Consider the following 19,908-nt stretch of genomic DNA (forward strand, 5'->3'; position numbering starts at 1 on the left):
TGGTCTAAACGTTCCGGGGTCGCCCTCTGCAACTACTTACCAAAGACACCTTCACAAATACTATAACATAATGTTAACGTTTTACATTCCCTACAGAGAATACAATAATAATCAGGTATTCTAGTGTTCTTAAGGCCTCCTTGGCATGGTATTATAAGAATCAGATCCACCTCAGATTTCTTCAATGTGAATTTAACCCTCGACTTCCATGCCTATGCACATGCAAATTTTGCACCAGTCAGTGTGACAAATCCGTGTGCAACCGCCACATACACAAACCGCGCCAAGAACTGACAGGTCAATTTGTTTTCCAAAATCCACACCATATAAAACTACGGTGTGGATTGCCACAGCATTCACAAAATGCCATGAATTTAAGCCATGTAAACGGGGAGCGAGGCCCTCAGTTATCCGCTCTGTCAAGTTATTAAAATTCTGTTCAATCTCTCCTTTTTTTTTTTCTTCCCTTTGTTTGGATAGAAAACTATCCCTACCCTTTAGTGGCCACCACTACTGCGCCCACATAGATTGTTGCCAAGCTTCCACATGCCATTCACCTTAAGAGGCACTGGATAGATGACTGCCCAGGTACCGTGTTTGCCTGAAAATAAGACCCTGTCATATTAATTTTTGGCCCAAAGGAGACGCTAGGTCTTATTTTCAGGGGATGTCTTACACTTACCTAGCAGGCTCAGTCCATGTCCCTCCCTCTGGAGCGCCAACGCACTGAGCCGCGACATTGATTAGCCAATTCATAAATCCCGCCTCCACAACGCGATGGCTGTGATTGGTTCTTCAAGTGATGCTCAGACAATCAATGCAGCTCTCCATGAATTAATCACACCCATCGGCTTCCTTCATCCAGCGCTGCATTGATTGGCTGAGCAGTGCTCGAGAACTAAATCAGAGCCATCACTCCCTGGAGGTGGGATTTATGAATCCTGTAACCTGGAAGTGATCTTCTGTGAGCAGCTGTGGACTGCAAGAAGCGCGACAGAGCTCTGGGATCTGGACAGAGCTTGCGAGGTAATTCTTTTCCTTTTTTTCATGTAATGCAGCTAGAACTTATTTTCAGGGTAGGGATTATATTTAAGCCTCTCTGAAAATCTAAAATAAAATACAGGTAGAGCTTATTTTCAGGGTAGGTCTTTCTTTCAGGGAAACAGGGTAGGAGAACATGCTTTGACAAAGTATTCTTGACGTTAAAAGACATCTCGAAAAAATAATGTTTTAGAATAACCTTGAAGAACTACTATGCAGCGTTTTACATGGGATATGGAAGAGTAAAGTTACAGTGAACTGTTCTACACAGGGTGCAGCCAAGTAACAATCAGTACAAAGCCAATAAACGAGAGACAATTCGAAAATAACCTTCTGTATTTCATCTTAAGAACTTTACAAACTTGTTCAAAAAACATTCCAAAGAGAAAAAAAATAAAATAAAGTGTCATCTATTATTTCCTGGCAAGAAGGCACTAGAAGTCTTTAAGAAAAGCACTTTATAAACGATTGGAGATGTTTTGGTGGTGGTGCAGCATTGCACTGCTTCTGCACAAACACCCCCAGATTGCTCATTTCCAGTATAAACCCCAAAAATATCTGCAGGCGGATGCCCAATGTTCTAGAGAATATATAGACTAACTTATTTATAAGGCAGCATGGAATTAGTTATGGCCGCTGCCCAAACCGTAAACTCTTACAAACTTTGTAGTGTTTAAAACACAGATGAATAAAAAACTGTTTTGAGAACTTTTGGTCCTTCAGTCCCGACAGATCGGAGACATCTACTCTTTGTTCATTATTTGTAGCACGTCATCCAAGATGGAAGGTCCCAAGTCCAAATGAAGTGAAAGAAGAGATCCAGCGTGAGCCAGGAACCGTTCTTCCTTTATCTCGGAGGAAAAGCCGTTATCCATCGCTTGAAGGGGCGCAGCCATCTCTTTCACGGGGCTTTTATTTTTGTCATCCAGGTGAAGCCGAGGTGGTTTTGGTGGAGGGGACTGAAGGAGTGAGAGAGCTTGTGGCTCGCCTATTGTAGGCAAGGAGATGGCATTCTTTAGGACAGGCGATGGCATCTGTGAATGTGACAGAGGCGGGGTGGCATCAGGTGACGAAGATGTAGAAGAGCAAGTATTTAGCCGAGGAAGAAGGTGGAATTTGCCCTGCAGGAAAGAAATATCTCCGAAAACATCTCCTTCCCCGCTTCCAATGTGTATGGTGTGTCTGAAGTCTCCAAGTGGCGGGCTTATCATATCCGGAGACAGAACATCCCTCAGCTTTCCTTTACGGGATCCTCTCTTCAGGTAGATGGGAGCTTTGGTGGACATAATTGCCGTCCCTCAGTCTTGGAAGTTAAGAACCGATCGGATAAGAATCCTCTTCATATGAAACATCTAGTCTCTGGTCCAAGAAGAAGAAACCATACCATTAATCTTACCACAACCACATACACTGGGTCATGCGTATGCCAATACAGCAACACTGAACATAATACGTACTTCAGACGGTTTGTTCCAATGTCAGCCGGCTACTAGGAGACGTTGGCTCTGATTCACAGTTAATCCCTCAGCAAGATGAAGTCTTCACAGAAAGTCACGCCTGGAAGAGATACCAAAAGATTATTGTACAGATAGCAGAGCTTAAGTCACAATGCACATTTAGTTATAAAGTACCTCATGCCAGTCAAACGCCATAATACACAGCGAATCCCGAGACAACCACCCAAAACGGCATTGAAAAAGGGGTCTTCAAAAAAATCTGGTAGCAGCAACTTCAATGGAAGATTAATATTGTAAAAAAACTCCTTAGGCTGCCGACACACGGGCGGGCGCCATATCAGCGCCGACTTATCCCGCAGCACTGTCTGCTGCTTTAACCCTCCGCGCCACACGGGGCTTTGCATCACTCCTGTGAAAATGCGATCCTTAGGCTACACTTACACAGGCGCTTTTTATGATTACCGCGGTATAATGCTCCCATTGATTTCGATGGGGCCTCGCAGACATGCGCTGGAAAGCGCCGCGATTTTTCGAGTGCTGTCTGCTCTATTTTGCTGCGAGTTCACTTTTTATTCATCTTCCACAAACATAAATCCTTGTTGGCTCGTTGACTTATCGTTCTTAGTCCCTCATACAGCGAATGTGAAAGCCGGAACGGTTCTGTACGATTCCTTGTTTGAACGCGTAAACGATGTATCTGCCGGTATGAACAGCCGGCAGGAGAGATCTCCGCCGCTGCACGGCCGCCTAGCTGAGCTGCCCTCTGCACCCGGTTAGTCCTCGTTACCTGGCTGTCCTCCACATCACTGGCTGCCAGGAGAAACACCCCAAGGCCGTGTTCACACCAGGAAGATTCTCGCACTGATACAAAATCCATTATTTTCTCATTGAAATCAATGGGAAACCCTTGTGATCCTCCGATGCGCCTGAGGACTGCGATCTCACAGAAGGGGCTAACTTTCTCGAAGCAATATCACTCGTCCGGGTGAACGTAGCCTAAGGCTAGTGCGATATCGCTGCAAGAAAGTCGTGACAATATAGCATATGAGCTCATGAGATGTTTGAGCGCCAGCGAGGCCTTTCCTGACAAATAATCTCACATCGCTGCCGCTTGCGATTTTCCAATCCACTGTCTGACGTCTGAAGACATTATGATTTAAGGCTGTACAGCTCCAATGTTGGAAGACGTCCCACAGGGTTCTCTTACTGTATATTGCCAGCCTCTCTGCTGTCGGAGCCTATCCAACTTCTCACCTCATGCAGTACTGGCTTTAGCCAGCAGATAGCGCTGTTGTATAATGGCAGAAAAAGAGTAAGCCCCCTAGGAAAACCAGGATACAAATTGGATCGGAAAGGGTTAAAAGCGCATCGCACGAAAATTACAAGTTCGTGCTTTGCTATGCGATGGGATTAAACAAAAGGAGCAAAAACACAGAAAGCTACAGCAGGCAGCGATTCCTAAATCTTGCAACATCGTAGATGTGAAGGAAACCATTGAAAACCGCGGGGTTCATAATTCTGCGTCTTCACTCACTCTCGCACTGTGAGGTTTTTTCGCCCGTCTCCAGAGATCTCTCGATCCTTGGATGTACCCAGGACTATTGGCAACCGTCCAGCGACCATGCAGGTCCTCATAGAGAACCAATGCCTGCAACTATTGGATGAAACGACGGGAAAAAAGTTGGAGCTGAAGTGACAGAACTCAGCAATAACTTCTGCCTTTGTGAACAATTGGTTCCCACGGCCAAAAGTGACTAAAGGCAAAACCAGAGAATGTAGCTTGTGTCCTGCTTACCGCCCCGTAGTATGATTCACGCTAGCACAGCACTTCCTATATGACTCCTGGTGGGGGGTCTCGCAGTGGCGCATCACATGCAAGTGATGGAGGAGGCTGTAATTTTGGGATTAAAGCCGTTGTCTTAATGTACGTTATAATTGTATTTCACAATAACATTTAATAAGTATCCATTAGGTAAATTGCGTTGCATCACACCCCGCGGCTATACGAGGCAGTCACCCGGCATGGTGGCAGCGCACAAGCACAGAACGGCATTGCAACACAAGTGTTTTTGTGTTTTGCAGGCGTTGTGCTGATTCAGGGAGTGCTGGGGGGGCGCTGAGAGCCGGCCAAATAGATGGATTCTGGGAACGGCTCCTCCAGAGTTGCTGCCTGAGCACGTTTTATTCCAGCGAGTCTGATATTCATCTGGGCAGCAGCTTGTGCGGGAACATTTTACCATAAAGGGCTGCTGGGTACACGGCCGAATCCCATCATGGGGAAGAAGTATTCTGTGGGAAGCCCGGGGCAATTAATAGGAGTAATTCAATTATTTGCCACAGTGCTGAGGCAGGAGTCTAATCATACAACCCAGACTTGCCCTGTCTCACCCTGTGGATGGTGCCAATAGCGGGCTGGGGGCAAGTGGAGTGTTTAGGAGGTTAGGGCATGTGATGGGGGCGAGAGGACAGTAGTCGGAGACTGATGGGGGGTGCAGAAGGCTGGGGCTGTGATGGGGGCGAGAGGATAGTAGACGGAGACTGATGGGGGGGGGTGCAGGAGGCTGGGGCTGTGATGGGGGCGAGAGGATAGTAGATGGAGACTGATGAGGGGGGGTGCAGGAGGCTGGGGCTGTGATGGGGGCGAGAGGATGGTAGATGGAGACTGATGGGGGGGGGGGGGTGCAGGAGACTGGAGCTATGATGGGGGCAAGAGGACAGTAAATAGAGACTGATGGGGGGTGTGCATAGCACATAGGGATGACAGGGGGTGAACACGTGAACCCCATCCTTCGTATGTATGGAACTAAAGCTCATCCCCAATCCTGTTACAGAAGGGAATCACACACAATAACTCCTTGACGAGTAAAGATAATGAGAATGGCCCTATTCAATTCTGAAAGCATACAGCGAGGACCTGCCATGCTTGCAATGTCCTCATGTAACAAGATGTCTGAGTGTTACAGCTTGTTTACAAACAAAGAAATTAAAATCTCCATTATTTTTTTTCTCTTCTAGATTGTAAAGGGGTATTCCAGCCCTTTTTTTTTTTTTTTTTTTTTAATGGAAGTGAGGTCATCGGATGCTGGACGGGGGTCCCCCGCACAGAAAACCGCTCATTTTTGGTGTAAATCGGCCAACCCTACTGTAACCAGATCTTTAAGGCCACCTATCCACGAGTGTTGCGTTTTAACACAGCGGATTTCGGCCGCACGAGAACACTAAAGTTCCCGCGACGAACCCATCATTATGACATTTTTATACGCCAGCAGAAAATCGTGGTGGCTTCCCGGCCGTGTACATCGGGCTGCGTATTCCATCATTATACGATGTAAAGCGTTTCATGCGTTTCCCGCGTGCGGGTAATCGGCGCGGATAACGCAATGAGATTCCACCTGTGGACAGGTGGCACAAGTCCCAGCTACTTCTATTTACCAGCTAACTGTGCTTGAAAACGAACAACTTAGGCCCCCTGCACACGGGCGGATACTCCGCAGCGGGATTCCCCACGGAATTTCCGCTCGTACACGCCTGCATAGGACTGCATTACAACACGCAATCCTAGGCAGACGGCCGCGATTTGTCTGCGCGAAATCCCACACAGAAAACGAATCACGGCATGCTCTATTTTTGTACGGGGCTCTGTGAGCCCCGCACAGAAATGTCACTCCCCGGCCGATGGCTCCGGTCTGCGCCGGCTGCCGGCACATGAAAGATCCGGGGCCGCGGGAGCAGGTGAGCGCCACTAGTTTCCCCCGTCGGCGCAAACCTGTACGTGTTCCCAGAGTGTCTGTTAGTTCGATTACATGGCTGGTCAGCGGCTGCAAAATATCACCAAAACTGCTCGTCTTCAGCAGAACCAACTAACAGGACAAACGCTAATGGGCCGATTACACAGGGCAATTATCACTCAAAATTTGATTGATTGGCCTCATGTCCATGGCACGCGGGGAACCCACTCGTGCCCCGTGGTCCCGTCTATCTACTTTACTGCAGATGTGTGCGGACGTGGCGGCCGACGCACATGCGAAGTACAGATATATATACCTATATCTCCTGCTCTTCCCGCAGAATCCATGGCCTATCTGCAATGCCAATTGCGGACGGGCCACGGGACGGACGGCTTCATTGACTCCGATGGAAGCTGTCTATGTGGGAACCGCAGTAAAATGGAGCATGCTGCGATTTTTCATTCATGAGTGGAAACCACAATTGCACGAAGAATCGTTTTTGCATAGCATGCTATGGAGGGTTACTGCTGCGGACCCCGGAGATGGGCGCCAGCTTCAGACTCTGCAGCAAAAATCCGCCCGTGTGCAGGCGGCCATAATGATCCAGTGTTAATGCACAAAAATCGCAGATTATCATCACTATCACCGAAAAAGCAATAGCGGGCTTCTCGTTTAGGGTTAATGCTCCTTGCTCAGCGCTTCACATAGAAGCCCGCGATCCAGCGGTGAAGCGAGTTACTGCTCGTGAAATCCCTGCCGTGGACAGGGGCCGTACTGTCAGCTGAGCATGCAAATCACTAAAGGTGGGAACTAAAGTCACAGTCATTTTCCCGCTGCTCCTCCGCTCAGTCAGCGCGGCTGGGGCTGCCAAATGGTCATCCTTGGCCGCAGCGTGATGTGTTCCCGGGTCCAACCACGTGAGGCTCAGAGAAACAACGCTTTTTGCTTTGATGTGAACTGGACAACTGTTGGGGACGCGAGAGCCGCCCCGCAGACTATCGCTCTTCTGCTTTTCCACAGGAACAATAGCCGTTCACAGAATGATGGTGGCGGCGATCTCATTTACCCTGCTTCCCTGAAAATAAGACAGTGTCTTATATTCATTTTTGCTCCAAGAAATGTCACCATTTTACATGTATAGCTGCCTGGACACTATTTAAATTGACTTTAACTAGGGCTTAATTTTGGAACGGGGCTTATAGTTCAAGCATCCTCAAAAATTCTGATAAATCATGCTAGGGCTTATTTTCAGGGAAACGGGGCAGCTGCCTGCCTCCATTCATAATAAACAGGCAGTCACTCAGATGAACTGCGTGTTTACACAGGCCACTGGTCGCTAAGTTCTTAGAGGAGCTATAAACTAAGTGATCTTTGACCAGCGAGTGATTTCTCGCTCGGTGCCCCATTGGTGGCCGCATGTACACCGGACGACTACTGTCCGAATTCACTGTTTTCAGCGATTTGGGAGATGTAAAACTATCTTTAGATAATTCACACTGAGCCCAATGGGCTAAAGGAACTATATAGCTGTAATAGGAGCACCTTACACATCAGCTGACCGCGAGGGATTGGGCTAAACAATTTGAATTAGGCCAAGACTGTGCAGATTAGGAGGGGTTGGGGGAAGTAAGTGGGTACAACTGCACCCACTAAGGGTGGCCATACATATTAGATACAGGTTTGGCCACTCACCTAATATGTATGTTGTCCTCCTGATTGATAGCAGATGCCAGAATAGATTGAGTCCTTGGCTTGCTTGCCCTCAGGGAGATAAGCCACCAGCTTTCTCCTAGTCTCTAGATTCAGAGCACATACTATGATGTTGTGAGCGATAGCGGTCCATCTAATGTGTATCGGCAGTCCTGCTTATTGTCCATATTGTATCATCAGAAGGATCTGTCCGGTAGATAGATACTTTCCCCGGAATGAAGCCCATGTTTAGACTAAAGCACACAAGTAAACATGTTGGGTAGAGAAGACTAAGCCTGCAGTACAAAGCCCTGGTTTACTTTAGCGGTTCCTACAACCTGATAACCTTGCTCTGAAGACGCTTTGTATGGGCTGCTCAGGAATTCAATGGGTCATCGTAAAGCCATTGTATACAGAAGCATCGGCAGGCAGGATGGAGTACGGGAGGACGGGTGCCAGAAGAACCAAGAGGAGGCATTGCATGTAGTCCCTACAAGATATAGGGAAGACCGCAGATCCTTATCTCAGGGATTTCACGTTTGGTGGTCTACTGCCTGGTCGGAAGGAGTTGCGTTGTCCATGTTTTGGGGTCCAATGCCCTTCTCTGACCCTCCCATGATGGACCATCTTCTAATGAGATGGTTTTCCTACGTATCCAGTTAGGACCGACCAAAAACCAGTTCTTATAAATATAGATCAAAGCATCTAATAGTAATGTAGGAAATGACAACCTCTGACGTCCGTCGCCCAAGATCACCGATATTAATGCATCTAATTACTATTCTCGCAGAGGAATGTCATGAGGCACAAGATGCCAAGTACTGCCAACTGTGCCAACCTCTGCACCAACGTAGCTAAACATGCCAAGCTTCCCAAGAGTCTCTAACCACTGTGTCTCACCTAGCGCCCCCCTAGACTAGGACTAGAAATGTTAATGCAGCGACAACCCGACCACATCCCATGCCAAGCAATGGCTTCAATATAGTTGGGCAACCATGTCACAACTGAAGCAGGTAGGAGACTATTCACTATGGGGAACCCGTCAGGACCTCTGAGCCCCATTAACTACACTAAGGGGCTAAACTTGAAGGATTGTGGGTCTGGGGAGCCGCTATTCAAACTCACCGGGGCCCCTGTTCTTCTGCTGTGCCCCTGAGAGACATGCATGTGCGACTCTTCTCAGCTAGCTCTCTGTGCGCCCGCTCTCCCATAGAGATGGATGAGACAGCATGTGCAGAGCCATCTGCGGTCACGCTGGGCAAGAGTGGCGATTACTTGGGGTACATCGCTGGAACACGGGGCCCGATGAGTATAACAATCAGCTCCCCACACCCTCGTTCCTTCACCTTTGAACCCAATAGTATAGTTTGGGGCTCATAGGTGCCAACAGGTTCCCTAATAACCACAAGGGTCAGCCCCCTTTATAATAATGGATTGGTATTTCACATCCTCCCTTAGTCCTTACTAGTGCCAACACCACCGGACAGCAGGACCCGGCCGCATGGAGCCGCCCCCCTGACCTGCCGCTCTAAGGACTTTTTAGGGAAAATAGTGAAAGTTGCGCAAGTTTTGTTTGTTGTGAGACGCACTAATATGAGACCCGTTCTATTGGATGGCATCAATCACATTAGTGATGTATTCTCACATGGCACCGCGATGCGGGAAACACCGCAGCATGTCCTATCTGGCTGAGAACATCCATTACGGTCAGTGGGGCCGACAGCAGCAGCGCCGATCCCACTGTAAACAGGAGAACTCCGTGATCCGCTGCCGTGACAGCTGCGCCAGGGGATTCTCCTTCAGGCCAGCAGGGATGCGAGGGTGTTTCCACATGGATGGCGTCGGTGATATTTGGCTGTGAATCAGCTCTCTGGGAACGGAGCCTCTACAGTTTGGAGTTTGCAAGCACCTCCGAACGCGCAGTTTCTTCCAACCCCCCACAATCCACGTCCGGCCTGGCGGGGAGCAGCCATACGCTGCGGTCGGACCCTTTCATGCAAAAATGATTAATGGTCAAAAAATAAAAATAAAAAATTGTTGGATTGTGCGAACTGAACCGCCAATCATTTTCCGTAGGCATAAAAATAATGGTTGGCACAGCGCTGCGGGTGAAGAGCCATCGTTTAGTCGTCCGCAGTCAATGGGGCAGAGAATGTGGCCGACCGATCAATATGTGAAGGATTTATCTGTAGAACCGGGCTGCAAGGGCGAACTATCATTCCCTGTACGGACTTATCGCTCCGTGTATAACGAGCCACAGACGCCTCCGGTTGTAGCGTCTCTCCCGGCATGCCGAGATCCAACATACAGTTCTACCTCCGCCCCAGTCCGGGGGGGTAAGCCTGGCCAGTGGTCAGTGAAGCAGCCCTACATGTGGCCTCCCTGCATGTGTCATGCACCAGTCCCATCAGATCGCCATCACTCCTCGCACGCCGGGGTGCCAAGACTACAAGGCTTTAAATACACATGGCCGGCTGGGAGCGGTTTTTTTTTTTAAAATTCGCTCACATTGAAAATGCCCATATTGAACGAGAATCGCCCAAAAATAGGGCAAACGTGTGTGTGTGTCACCCGACCGTGTCCTCTCCATCTTGGAAGCAGATAGAAGTTACGTGGGACAATCGCCCACCTGAGTAGCCTTACACAGCCGGCAGGTGAGACACATCGGTGTACTGGGCACCGTTACAGGGGGCGCTACAACTATACCAATGGAGGAAGGTAAGTGGAAACCGCCACTGATATAATCGGGAGGTATACCGCCGGTCCGCACGTGTCCCTTTATGGTGGCGCAGATGAGAAGGTGCTGCAACCCCCAATATATAAAACGTGTTACCCGAACGTCTTCCTCCAGAAGGACCTAGAGGGGTGCAGCTACTAACCAATCCTGAGCTCTGATCAGTGACGGGCACACCTCTCCTGTGAGCAGTCAACAGAACCAGAGACCCGGCCCAGACCACCATCACCATTTCACCCACTCATAAAAAAAGAGCGACAAAATAAAATACATAGCAGCTTCTAGTGACATTTGAGCAGCCTCTCCCGCTATCCGGGCTCTTCAGCAGCACAGTCTGTGCCCACATTATCACTGCCTCACATGTGCCCCGAGGCTGACAGGGCGTGGGGCACCCAGTACTGTCACACACTGACCTGGGCTGGACGCGGTCCGCAGGCACACAGCTCCGGTCCCCACAGATGCGGACGTGGTTGGGAGGGGTCGGCGCTTCCGGCTCTCAGTCGCCAAGTAACCGCATCAGAGGATTATACAACACGAGCCCCTCCGCGGCTAAAGCTCCGGGACACTGAGGAGGGAGCGTTACCTCAGGAGAGGAGCCCCGCCCAGAAGAGCAGCCAGCCAATCACCGCCAGGAGGGCGTTCGAGGAAGAGACGGCGGGGAGTGAAAGAACCAATCAGATAAGGGGAGGTTTTTTTTTTTTGCAATAAACTTTATTCGAATGATACAAAAACATCCAGCCAGAACTTCAGGGCTCTGCACGAGCAGGAACGACTGCCCCTGTATAGAATGGACATCTAGTAGATCCTGCTGTCATCGGTGCAGCAAAGCTAAAGCCATTCATTGCTGCAGCAGCACAGAAAATACCAACCATCATTCTTGTAAAAACAACAGTACCAAACTGCCAGCTGATCCCTACAGTCAGCATGGTGGTGGAGCAGAGAGGATGGCCAGGACAGAACTATACAGTTGTAGGGCTCCTAACTGCTATCATGTAGCGGGTCTGTGAGGGATACTCTGGGAAAACACATCCATGACCGTGACCCACACTAAACAAGGGGCAACGACCCCTCCAACATCTATCCGAGCGCTGGCCGGTATCAACACACAGATAAACCCTCAGAGTATGAATGGGAAATCCCTTTAAATTATGGAAAAACACAAAACGGGCTTTATTTTTTTTTTTTTTAAAAGGGGGAGAACAGGCGGCAGTCGCTGGAGGAGAGGAACTAAGGGCTCGTTCACACGGCGTACTCTGCATCTGTATTCCATATATTTTTGCGGACATCGTACGGACGGCATTCAACGCTTTGCATTGGTTATTACGACATGCATTTTTTGAGCATGTCGTAAAACGTGAAAAAAAATGTTGCCCGTGTACTACTTTTGTACATATTACAGATCAAAAATGCCCATTCAGGTCTACGGGAACATTAAAAAAAAATTGTATTTGCTACATTTTTATGCCAGAAGAGTGTAAAAAAAAAAAGTGACATTAATTGGTCCTTTTTGCGTGCATAAAAAAACTCAGATAATGCGCACGCAAAACATACATACTTGGGGCTCTTTCACGCAGGCATATTTATCAGTATTTTGTAAGCCAAAATCAGAAGTGGAGGGAAAGTATGATGGAAAGAGTCGCATTTCTTCCGTATTTTGGACCCACTCCTGATTTTGGCTCACAAAATACTGATAAAAAATACGCCCTAAAACGTATGCCCATATGCATGCAGTAAAATGGAGCGATTTCTCATGCACCCGTGTGAGTGGACCCTAAGGGCTCCTTCAGGTGGACGTATTTGCGCACACAATACAGAGAATAGGACACATTGACTTCAATGGGTTCGTTTTCATTTTTTTCATGTGTATTTTACACACATGGAAAGAAATGCAGCGCGCCAAAAGGTGCTCATAGAAGTCTATGGGAGGTGCGCAAACACAGACTCAATCCGCAATTCCATGAAATAAAGAACACAGATGGATCTCATTAGGCTACATAGGCTGTTAAATCCCTGCAGGGGTTTGTCCTACACCCAGGTGAACATGCCTTGTGTGCGCTAAAAGTACAGTAAAACGCATGGATACATGTGCAAACCGTGCCCATGTGTTGCGCTGAAGCATGCACAGTTACGCATACATCCATGTGAAGAAGCTCCAAGGGTACTTAACTGGCCAAGAAGGGGTGTCAATCATTTAGATGGAGCAATAAGCACCACCGGATGCGCCCAAACAATCGCCTGTCTGATCATTGGTGCATACAGTACATGCTGATTACACAAAGCGTTGTGCTGTTAGGAACAGATGCTTTTGGGCCAACATAAAAGATGCGATCACCTGACAAATTAACATTTGCTGGTTTGTCAGCTGATCCCTGGCACCTTCACACTAAGCAATGATTGGATGGGTGAAGGTTTGTTCCCGATCATCACCATGTATAAGAGGGCATTAAGGCATCTGGTGAGGAGTGTCTTATGGCTCCATATAACATCTGCATCGGTCAGATGCCTCAGAGTTCAGACAGTCATACAGAAGTTGTTGGTTCTGTAGCTTGCGCCATTGGAAACCACATGGCGGAGTCATTCCTGGAAGCATTGCTGCTAATATGGTGCTGTATGAAGCACCAGAGGCGCGGACCTGAGGAGTGTAGCAACAAGGGCAAGTCTTCTCTTGAAATATTATAATACAGGAGGTCGCCGAATTATGAAAGATTTGTCAAAACTAGTGGAAAAAACCAAAACCGTCAAACAGCATTTCCAACTTTCATTATTCTAGTCTGTCTCTGGACAATGGCCCCTCCTTTTCTCTTCCACTTGTTTTTATAAAGCTCCCGTCTGATACCGTCCAGCCCCGGGCTAACGTGGTGTGCAGATGGAGCTAACTGGAACCTGGCACTTCACATTTTAAATGCAGTTTTATCAAACTTTAGGCCTTCTGTCCACGGCCGAGGCGGAATATCGCTAGTGAAATTTCGCGGCAGGGGAGGAAGGGGAGAGCACTGACAGGCTCACCGCAGAGAATCACGGTAATCAAAGCATGCCGAGATTTAAATCCCGCTCATGGAGAATCGCTATGATTCTCCGCTCATGGATGCCAGCACCACGCTTTCCGTAGTAATCCTATGGAAAGCTTTACAGAGCGTGATCCGAGGGCGATTTATCACAAGCGGATGATCACCCGTGGACAGACAGCCTTAAATGAAAAGCTAAGGTTTATTGAATCCATCCCTCCTGCAGATAAAGAAGAGGACGACATGCCGGTTGTCTTGCAAGGACCTCCATCTTTTCCTGTTCCAATCACCTGGTGGTCTGGTGTGATGACCGGCACTCCGACAACCTCCAGTGCTCCTCTTTGGCAGATCACTCCTGCTTTCCTTTGTCCAGCTCAGTCTATTTAAAGTTTGTATTTTCTGAAATTTGTTTTACATTAAATTTTAACAACTTGCGCAGATCTGCACGGGGATTTCCTTTCCGCTGCGTCGCTGTTCTCCTTCTTGACCAAAAACCGGGCGTATGTTCCTCCTACCATTCCTTTAGTTAGCCGGCCTGGATTAATGCAGATGCAGCCCGAGATATCCTGTGGTAGGGCGAGACAAACATTAGCTGAAAGTCTATAGCAAAATAGGCGATCGGCTGCATACAAGGTTCTAGTTTGTGGTATTTTTATTTATTTCTTCTTCTAGGTAAGATTTTTTTTCTGACACTTTCCTTGTAGCCTTCTAAGGAGAACCTAGAAAATACACCTAGAAAACCGCTGGTACAAACTGAAACCGATATAAAGAAATCCCCCAACCTCACACACCGGTTACCGGATGAGATTTTTACATTGGTTTTCGAACAAAAAGAAAACGCCTTGTGAAGGACTTAAGCTTGATGCATCAGTCACTATATATGTAATCCAAAGCGGGCCATAAATAATTGGTCTCTGATCCACCCAGCTTTCTATACTTTTCATTAAAGGGATGATGATCATTAACCCCTTAGCGACCGGGCTTTTTTTCCATTTTTTGTTTTTTTCTACTCCCTTTTAAAAAATCGTAGCTCCTTAATTTATCCATCGACGTCGCTGTATGAGGGCTTGTTTTTTGCGGGACGAGTTGTATTTTATAATGGCACTATTTATTGTACAATATAATGTACTGAAAAACTTTTAAAAAATTCTTAGCGGAGAGAAATGGAAAAAAAACCGACATTCCACCATCTTTCGGTCGGCCTGTTTCTACGATGCACAAACTGCAACAAAAACGACCTGATATTTTTATTATATGGGTCAGTACGATTACTACGATACCAAACTTACATAGTATTGTTTTTGCTGTAGTACTTGTATTTTTTTTTAAGATATTAAATTTTTTTCAATTATTTTCTGCGGTCATTTTGTGCGCGCGATAACTTTTTTATTTTTCCGTCGACGTAGTTGAGCAAGGGCTCATTTTTTGCAGGATGTCCTGAAGTTTCCGATAGTATCAATTTGGAATACATACAACTTTTTGATCGCTTTTTATTGCGTTTTTTCTGGGAGACAGGGTAACTAAAAAAATGCATTTCTTTATTTTTTTTTTCAGACGACGTTCACCGTGCAGAAAAAATTATGCACTACTTTGATAGATCGGACTTTTACGGACGTGTCGATATCAAATACATATTTTTATTTTATGATTTAGATTTTTTAATACTAGATTTGGCAAAAGGGGGGTGATTTAAACTTTTATAACTTTTTTTTTACAATTTAAAAAACTTTATTGATCTTTTTTTTAACTTTACTTTGAAGTCCCCCTGGGGGACTTTAACATGCGATGCTTTGATCGCTCCTGCAGTATGACGTAATGCTATAGCATTACGTCATACTGCTTTTTTACAGGCAGTCTTTCAAGCCACCCTGTGTGGATGGCTTGATAGGCAGTCTGCTAAGGCAGCCCTGGGGCCATTCATTAGGCCCCCGGCTGCCATGACACGTGCAGGACCCCCAAACAGCGTTCGGGGGATTTAAATGCCGCTGTCAGAATTGACAGCGACATTTAAAGGGTTAATAGCCGCGATCGGCCGAGCGCGGCTATTGCCCGCGGCTGTCAGCTGTAATAAACAGCTGACGCCCGCGCTGTATGGAGGGAGATAGCGGCGCTACCTCCCTCCATACACGTCCTGCAGCTGCAGGACGTAAAAACACTATGGGCCGGTCGTTAAGGGGTTAAAGGGTTCGTGCCTCAAGACAAACGTTTCCACAGGATAGGGAAAAAGTATCTGATTATGGGGTTCCCAGTGGTCAGACCCCCAGCTGATTACAAGAACAGGGTCCTTAAATGAATGAGTGGTGCTCTCATATGTCTACTGCTACCTTCATTTCTATGGCTGCCAGAGGTCACACACTTGTACCAATTCCAGCAGTTCAATTGAAATCTTGTGGTTGGCACTAATTAGTACCACTAATCAGATACATATTCCTCATCCCATGGGATTGTTTTGGGGGACAACCCCTTCAAGAGGTTTTACAGCCATACAAGGTGATGGTACACTACTTACATATACCATGACTATTGGGCCATTTAAACGGGACTGTTAGCGCTCAAAATTCCTTCAAACAAACTAATTTGAGATATAATTGTGCAGTGTAAATTTTAAAAAAAACAAAAAAAACGCTCACTATTCGTTCTCAGGTTATTTTCGCTGACTTTGCAGCTTAAAAACCAAATTGCTGGATCGCAGGCTTGTTGTTCCGTGTAAACGCTCCCCGCTTCACATAGAAGGGGACGCGTTCAACGAGAAGCCCACGATCAAGCGGTGAAGTCTGGCAGTGTAAACACTCTGCACGAGCGCTAACGACCTTAGTGGTGACATCCGCACTCATGTAGTCGTTTACCCGGCTGTTGGCCGGTGTAAAAGGGCCATATCTGACTGATTTATCAGTTATCTCTTGAGGGACTTGGCAGTAAATGTTCATTTTCGCTGTGTAAGAATTGGCATTACAGCATTCATTCAAGTCATTGGCTTGTCTGTGTAATGCAGGAAGGGAAAAGTCCTCTAAAGCAAGACAGGCTCTTAGCAGCCAATCTCCACTCTGGAAAAGAGATCATGATCCTGGATGGAGGACCCCGTTACCATGAACGCACAATATCATAACTCTGGGTTTATAAAAAGGCGTTTCTAAACCGGAATATCCCTTTAAAAAAGTGAAGTGTCACTTTAAAGATACAAGCAGTACCACAGACTGAACAAGAAACACTGAAACTAACCTTGATGAAGAAGCGGAGTTCTGATGGTATAATAAAGACATCGGGAGTGACTGGCATTATTGCATAGTTATAGTGGGCTTCATAGTCCATATTGATCTCCTCATGTGGTGGATACAAGGGATAATAGCTGAGAAACAAACTTTGTTAGTACTAAGGAAAACTCCAACCCAGATATTGCAAAACTTGGGTCTACCATGTTGTAGATGGGAGGTGGGGAATACGCCCCAGTCTACTATAACTACACTGCTCACATTGCTTCCCCAACTATCTGTTCAGATGAACAGGAATTCGCTCACCTCCGCTGAGTCAGGATGTGTTTGAGGATCCGACTAAATCTATCCGGAGCTCCAGCAGTACCGCTGAAATGATCAAAAAGAAAAATGGAATATTCTCCAAATAGAAACCAATATAATTAACTCCAACTTCTAAAGGGGGCTGCTCACACTAGGATTTAAGCATCTCTGAATAATAAATATACGTTTTTATACACACATGCACCAAAAAATAAATAAAAAAAAATGTATAGCTTCACGTACCCATAGCCTAGAATGGGTCACATGTAGTTCAAATATGGATACTTTTGACTACGTTTGACCTCCCATAGGTTTGTGAACTTTTTTTTCATGAAAGGGAGACGCGTAGTTTGCTATGCTTTCATTCACACACACACACACACACAAAAAAAAAAAGTACAAAAACATACATTTGTTTTTTTAACATAAGTGCATGGAAATGTTTTCCATTGATTTAAACATACAGGTTAGGGGTGGCTCTTGGGTGGAATCATCATTTGTCTGACATCAAATAAAGCCCAGTTGTTGAACTAGTACCTGCTGATCTCCTCTGCACCCATGTGAAAGAGCAAGTCTGTGGATGTGAATCCCACTGCTACCCCATTGACAGATAAGGTACAGGGATCTGCCACAAAGTGCACTCTCTGGAAAACAAAACAAAAAAAAAACTTAGTGCTACTAATTAGTGTAAAAGCTAAAAACACAACAAACCATAAGCAGAGGAGGCGCAGCCATGTCCCAGCGAACCACCTGAGGTTAGCACTTCACGTGGTACACGGCACAGATGCAACATCCTCTGCAGTCTGCATTACTTACACATAGGTCCTTGTGGTTTCCTTAGTATAATCTATAAATCACATATTTATGTATGAATCTGATGTGCAGACCACAACAGCATAAACTAAGAGACGTTGTGTGCCTTCTCTAAAGAGTAATGCTGTGTGCGAGCGGGAAACGCAGCTCCCCGGACTCCCCGCTGCCTTATCATTGAGCCTCATAATGTAGTTTATGGGGCTCAGAGGTGATGACAGGTTCTCTTTAAGGAAGGAAGTGACAGGTCCTCTTTAAGGGAATGTGTCAGATATCTAATTCTAGTTGTGTTAATTAAACTCAAGTAGAACTAATATAATAACTAAGGTGCTTGTTGTTTTTTAGGAGGTAAAGATGCAGCAAAATTTAATATGACTTAATACATGATGATAACTTTCATCCACAGTTTAACCTTTACATTACTTTACAATAAGCTCTATTGTGTTATGAGAACAATAGCTCTTCAATGGCTCAAGATAAGATAACTTGGTGCTACAAGTTATCACAGATAACTCTCCCGCGGCTCCGGCTCTTTGATGTGCCAGCTGCCGGCGCATGCACAGAGCGGAGCCAGCGGCCGGGGAGTGACCCCCACAGAAATACAGCATGCCAAGATTTGCTTTCCACGCATGATTTTGCGCGGACAAATGGCGTCCGTCTGCATAGGATTGCGTTTTCTAACACAATCCTATGGCAGCTTCCACGGGCAGAAATTCTACGGGAAATCCCGCCACAGAATTTCCGCCCATATGCAGGGGGCCATAATGTTTAATATGATTGGAATTACCTGCTTGTCTTCCTTGGCGGGCTCATAGCAGCAAAAAGGGGGCTGAGGGTAGACAGGATCATGGTGGACATCTCTGACAGAGGGGACAAATACCAAATGGGAACCAGATCTAGAGAAATATACAAAGCATAAATCACTGAAAGAAACCTACTAAGATGGCCGAGGTGCACATATGTGTGCTGCTTCTTACAATGTGTGGGGATGTAAAGTTTGTGTTATCCATCATCACTTACGGCCGTGTGCCTTCAATGATCATCTTCAGGCAAGATTTAAACACTTCTTCGAATGTCACCGTCAGCTGCGAGTTCTAAGGGGGGAAAAAAAAAAAAGGAAAGCTGATGTCACCACTTTCACTTTCCCTCCTGATGGCATGGAACACTGCTTTCAAAAAACACAGTAAAACGTTGTACGCAGCATTCTACCGCATTTTTGACAGGGCTAAAAACACTCCCCATTACCTTCAATGGGCGACACATGGCATTTAAAAGCCTGAAAATACAGCGTTAGAAATGGCGCGTTCGAATGCTAGTCAGAGAAGCCCCATTGAAATAAATGGAGGAGTTTTACAGTGTTTAGCGGGCAATTAAAACTGTGCACTAAATGCTGTAAAAAAAGTCTCCACAAGTTTCCAGAAAGTCAGATGCGCCAGAGAATGGCATTCAAAGCGACATTCTAGGCTCTGTGAAGGGTTTTCCAGCAGACCCTGGCAGCAGCGGACTGTGCCCAGACAAACAGCATTTTTCTATTACAAGTTAGAGGATTGGATTTGTATATTTTATGCCACTAGTATTTCAATTGTAATTTAGACCGCACTTAAAGGGATTATCTGGGCCCCAAACAGTTTTGCCAAGCTGCTCACCAAACTGCACAAACAAAAGCAGCCGAACACCCCCCCCCCCCCACCCCCACCAGGGAATCTGTCTTTCTAGGACAGCTGACTAGCTAGGATAGTTTCCCTGCTTCGGGCGCTGTACTGTCGTGGCAGGGGGCACCATGCAGTGCCATGCCCAGGATTGTAGGGACCCACTAAAAAGAGGTCACTGTGAAGTGACTTGTGGGCTTATACAATTCGATCAAAATATAACAAAGAACCCCATGCATGTCTAGTATGTGGATGTGCGCCAATGTCTTCTTTCTGCAGCGCT

At 46.5% G+C, this 19,908-nt stretch overlaps 2 protein-coding genes across 3 annotated transcripts in view; both read right to left on the reverse strand.

Moving 5' to 3' along the window:
- Nucleotides 1-1,359: 1,359 nt before the first annotated feature.
- On the reverse strand, nt 1,360-11,244 carry CDC42EP2 (CDC42 effector protein 2). The gene is made up of 3 exons (XM_066582880.1): nt 11,063-11,244; nt 2,499-2,598; nt 1,360-2,400 (listed from the first exon to the last, which is right to left on the reverse strand). The coding sequence occupies exon 3, from the start codon at nt 2,325-2,327 to the stop codon at nt 1,785-1,787; it is 543 nt and encodes a 180-aa protein (XP_066438977.1). The 5' UTR covers nt 2,328-2,400; nt 2,499-2,598; nt 11,063-11,244; the 3' UTR covers nt 1,360-1,784.
- Nucleotides 11,245-13,307: 2,063 nt separating this feature from the next.
- POLA2 (DNA polymerase alpha 2, accessory subunit) overlaps nt 13,308-19,908 on the reverse strand; it is a 36,471-nt gene continuing 29,870 nt past the window's right edge. For both annotated transcript variants that reach the window (XM_066582882.1, XM_066582881.1), the window contains exons 14-19: nt 18,997-19,070; nt 18,764-18,872; nt 17,704-17,810; nt 17,170-17,232; nt 16,874-17,000; nt 13,308-14,220 (exon numbers count right to left, since the gene is read on the reverse strand). In XM_066582882.1, the coding sequence (XP_066438979.1) occupies nt 14,071-14,220; nt 16,874-17,000; nt 17,170-17,232; nt 17,704-17,810; nt 18,764-18,872; nt 18,997-19,070 (630 nt within the window). In that variant the 3' untranslated portion in view covers nt 13,308-14,070. The remainder of the gene's footprint in view (nt 14,221-16,873; nt 17,001-17,169; nt 17,233-17,703; nt 17,811-18,763; nt 18,873-18,996; nt 19,071-19,908) is intronic.

The sequence above is a fragment of the Eleutherodactylus coqui genome, chromosome 11 (genome assembly GCF_035609145.1).
Source record: "Eleutherodactylus coqui strain aEleCoq1 chromosome 11, aEleCoq1.hap1, whole genome shotgun sequence".
NCBI lineage: Eukaryota > Metazoa > Chordata > Amphibia > Anura > Eleutherodactylidae > Eleutherodactylus > Eleutherodactylus coqui.

What these genes read in the sequence shown, in the direction of transcription:
- CDC42EP2 (XM_066582880.1), bottom strand. Translation starts at nt 2,327, where the DNA reads ATGTCCACCAAAGCTCCCATCTACCTGAAGAGAGGATCCCGTAAAGGA.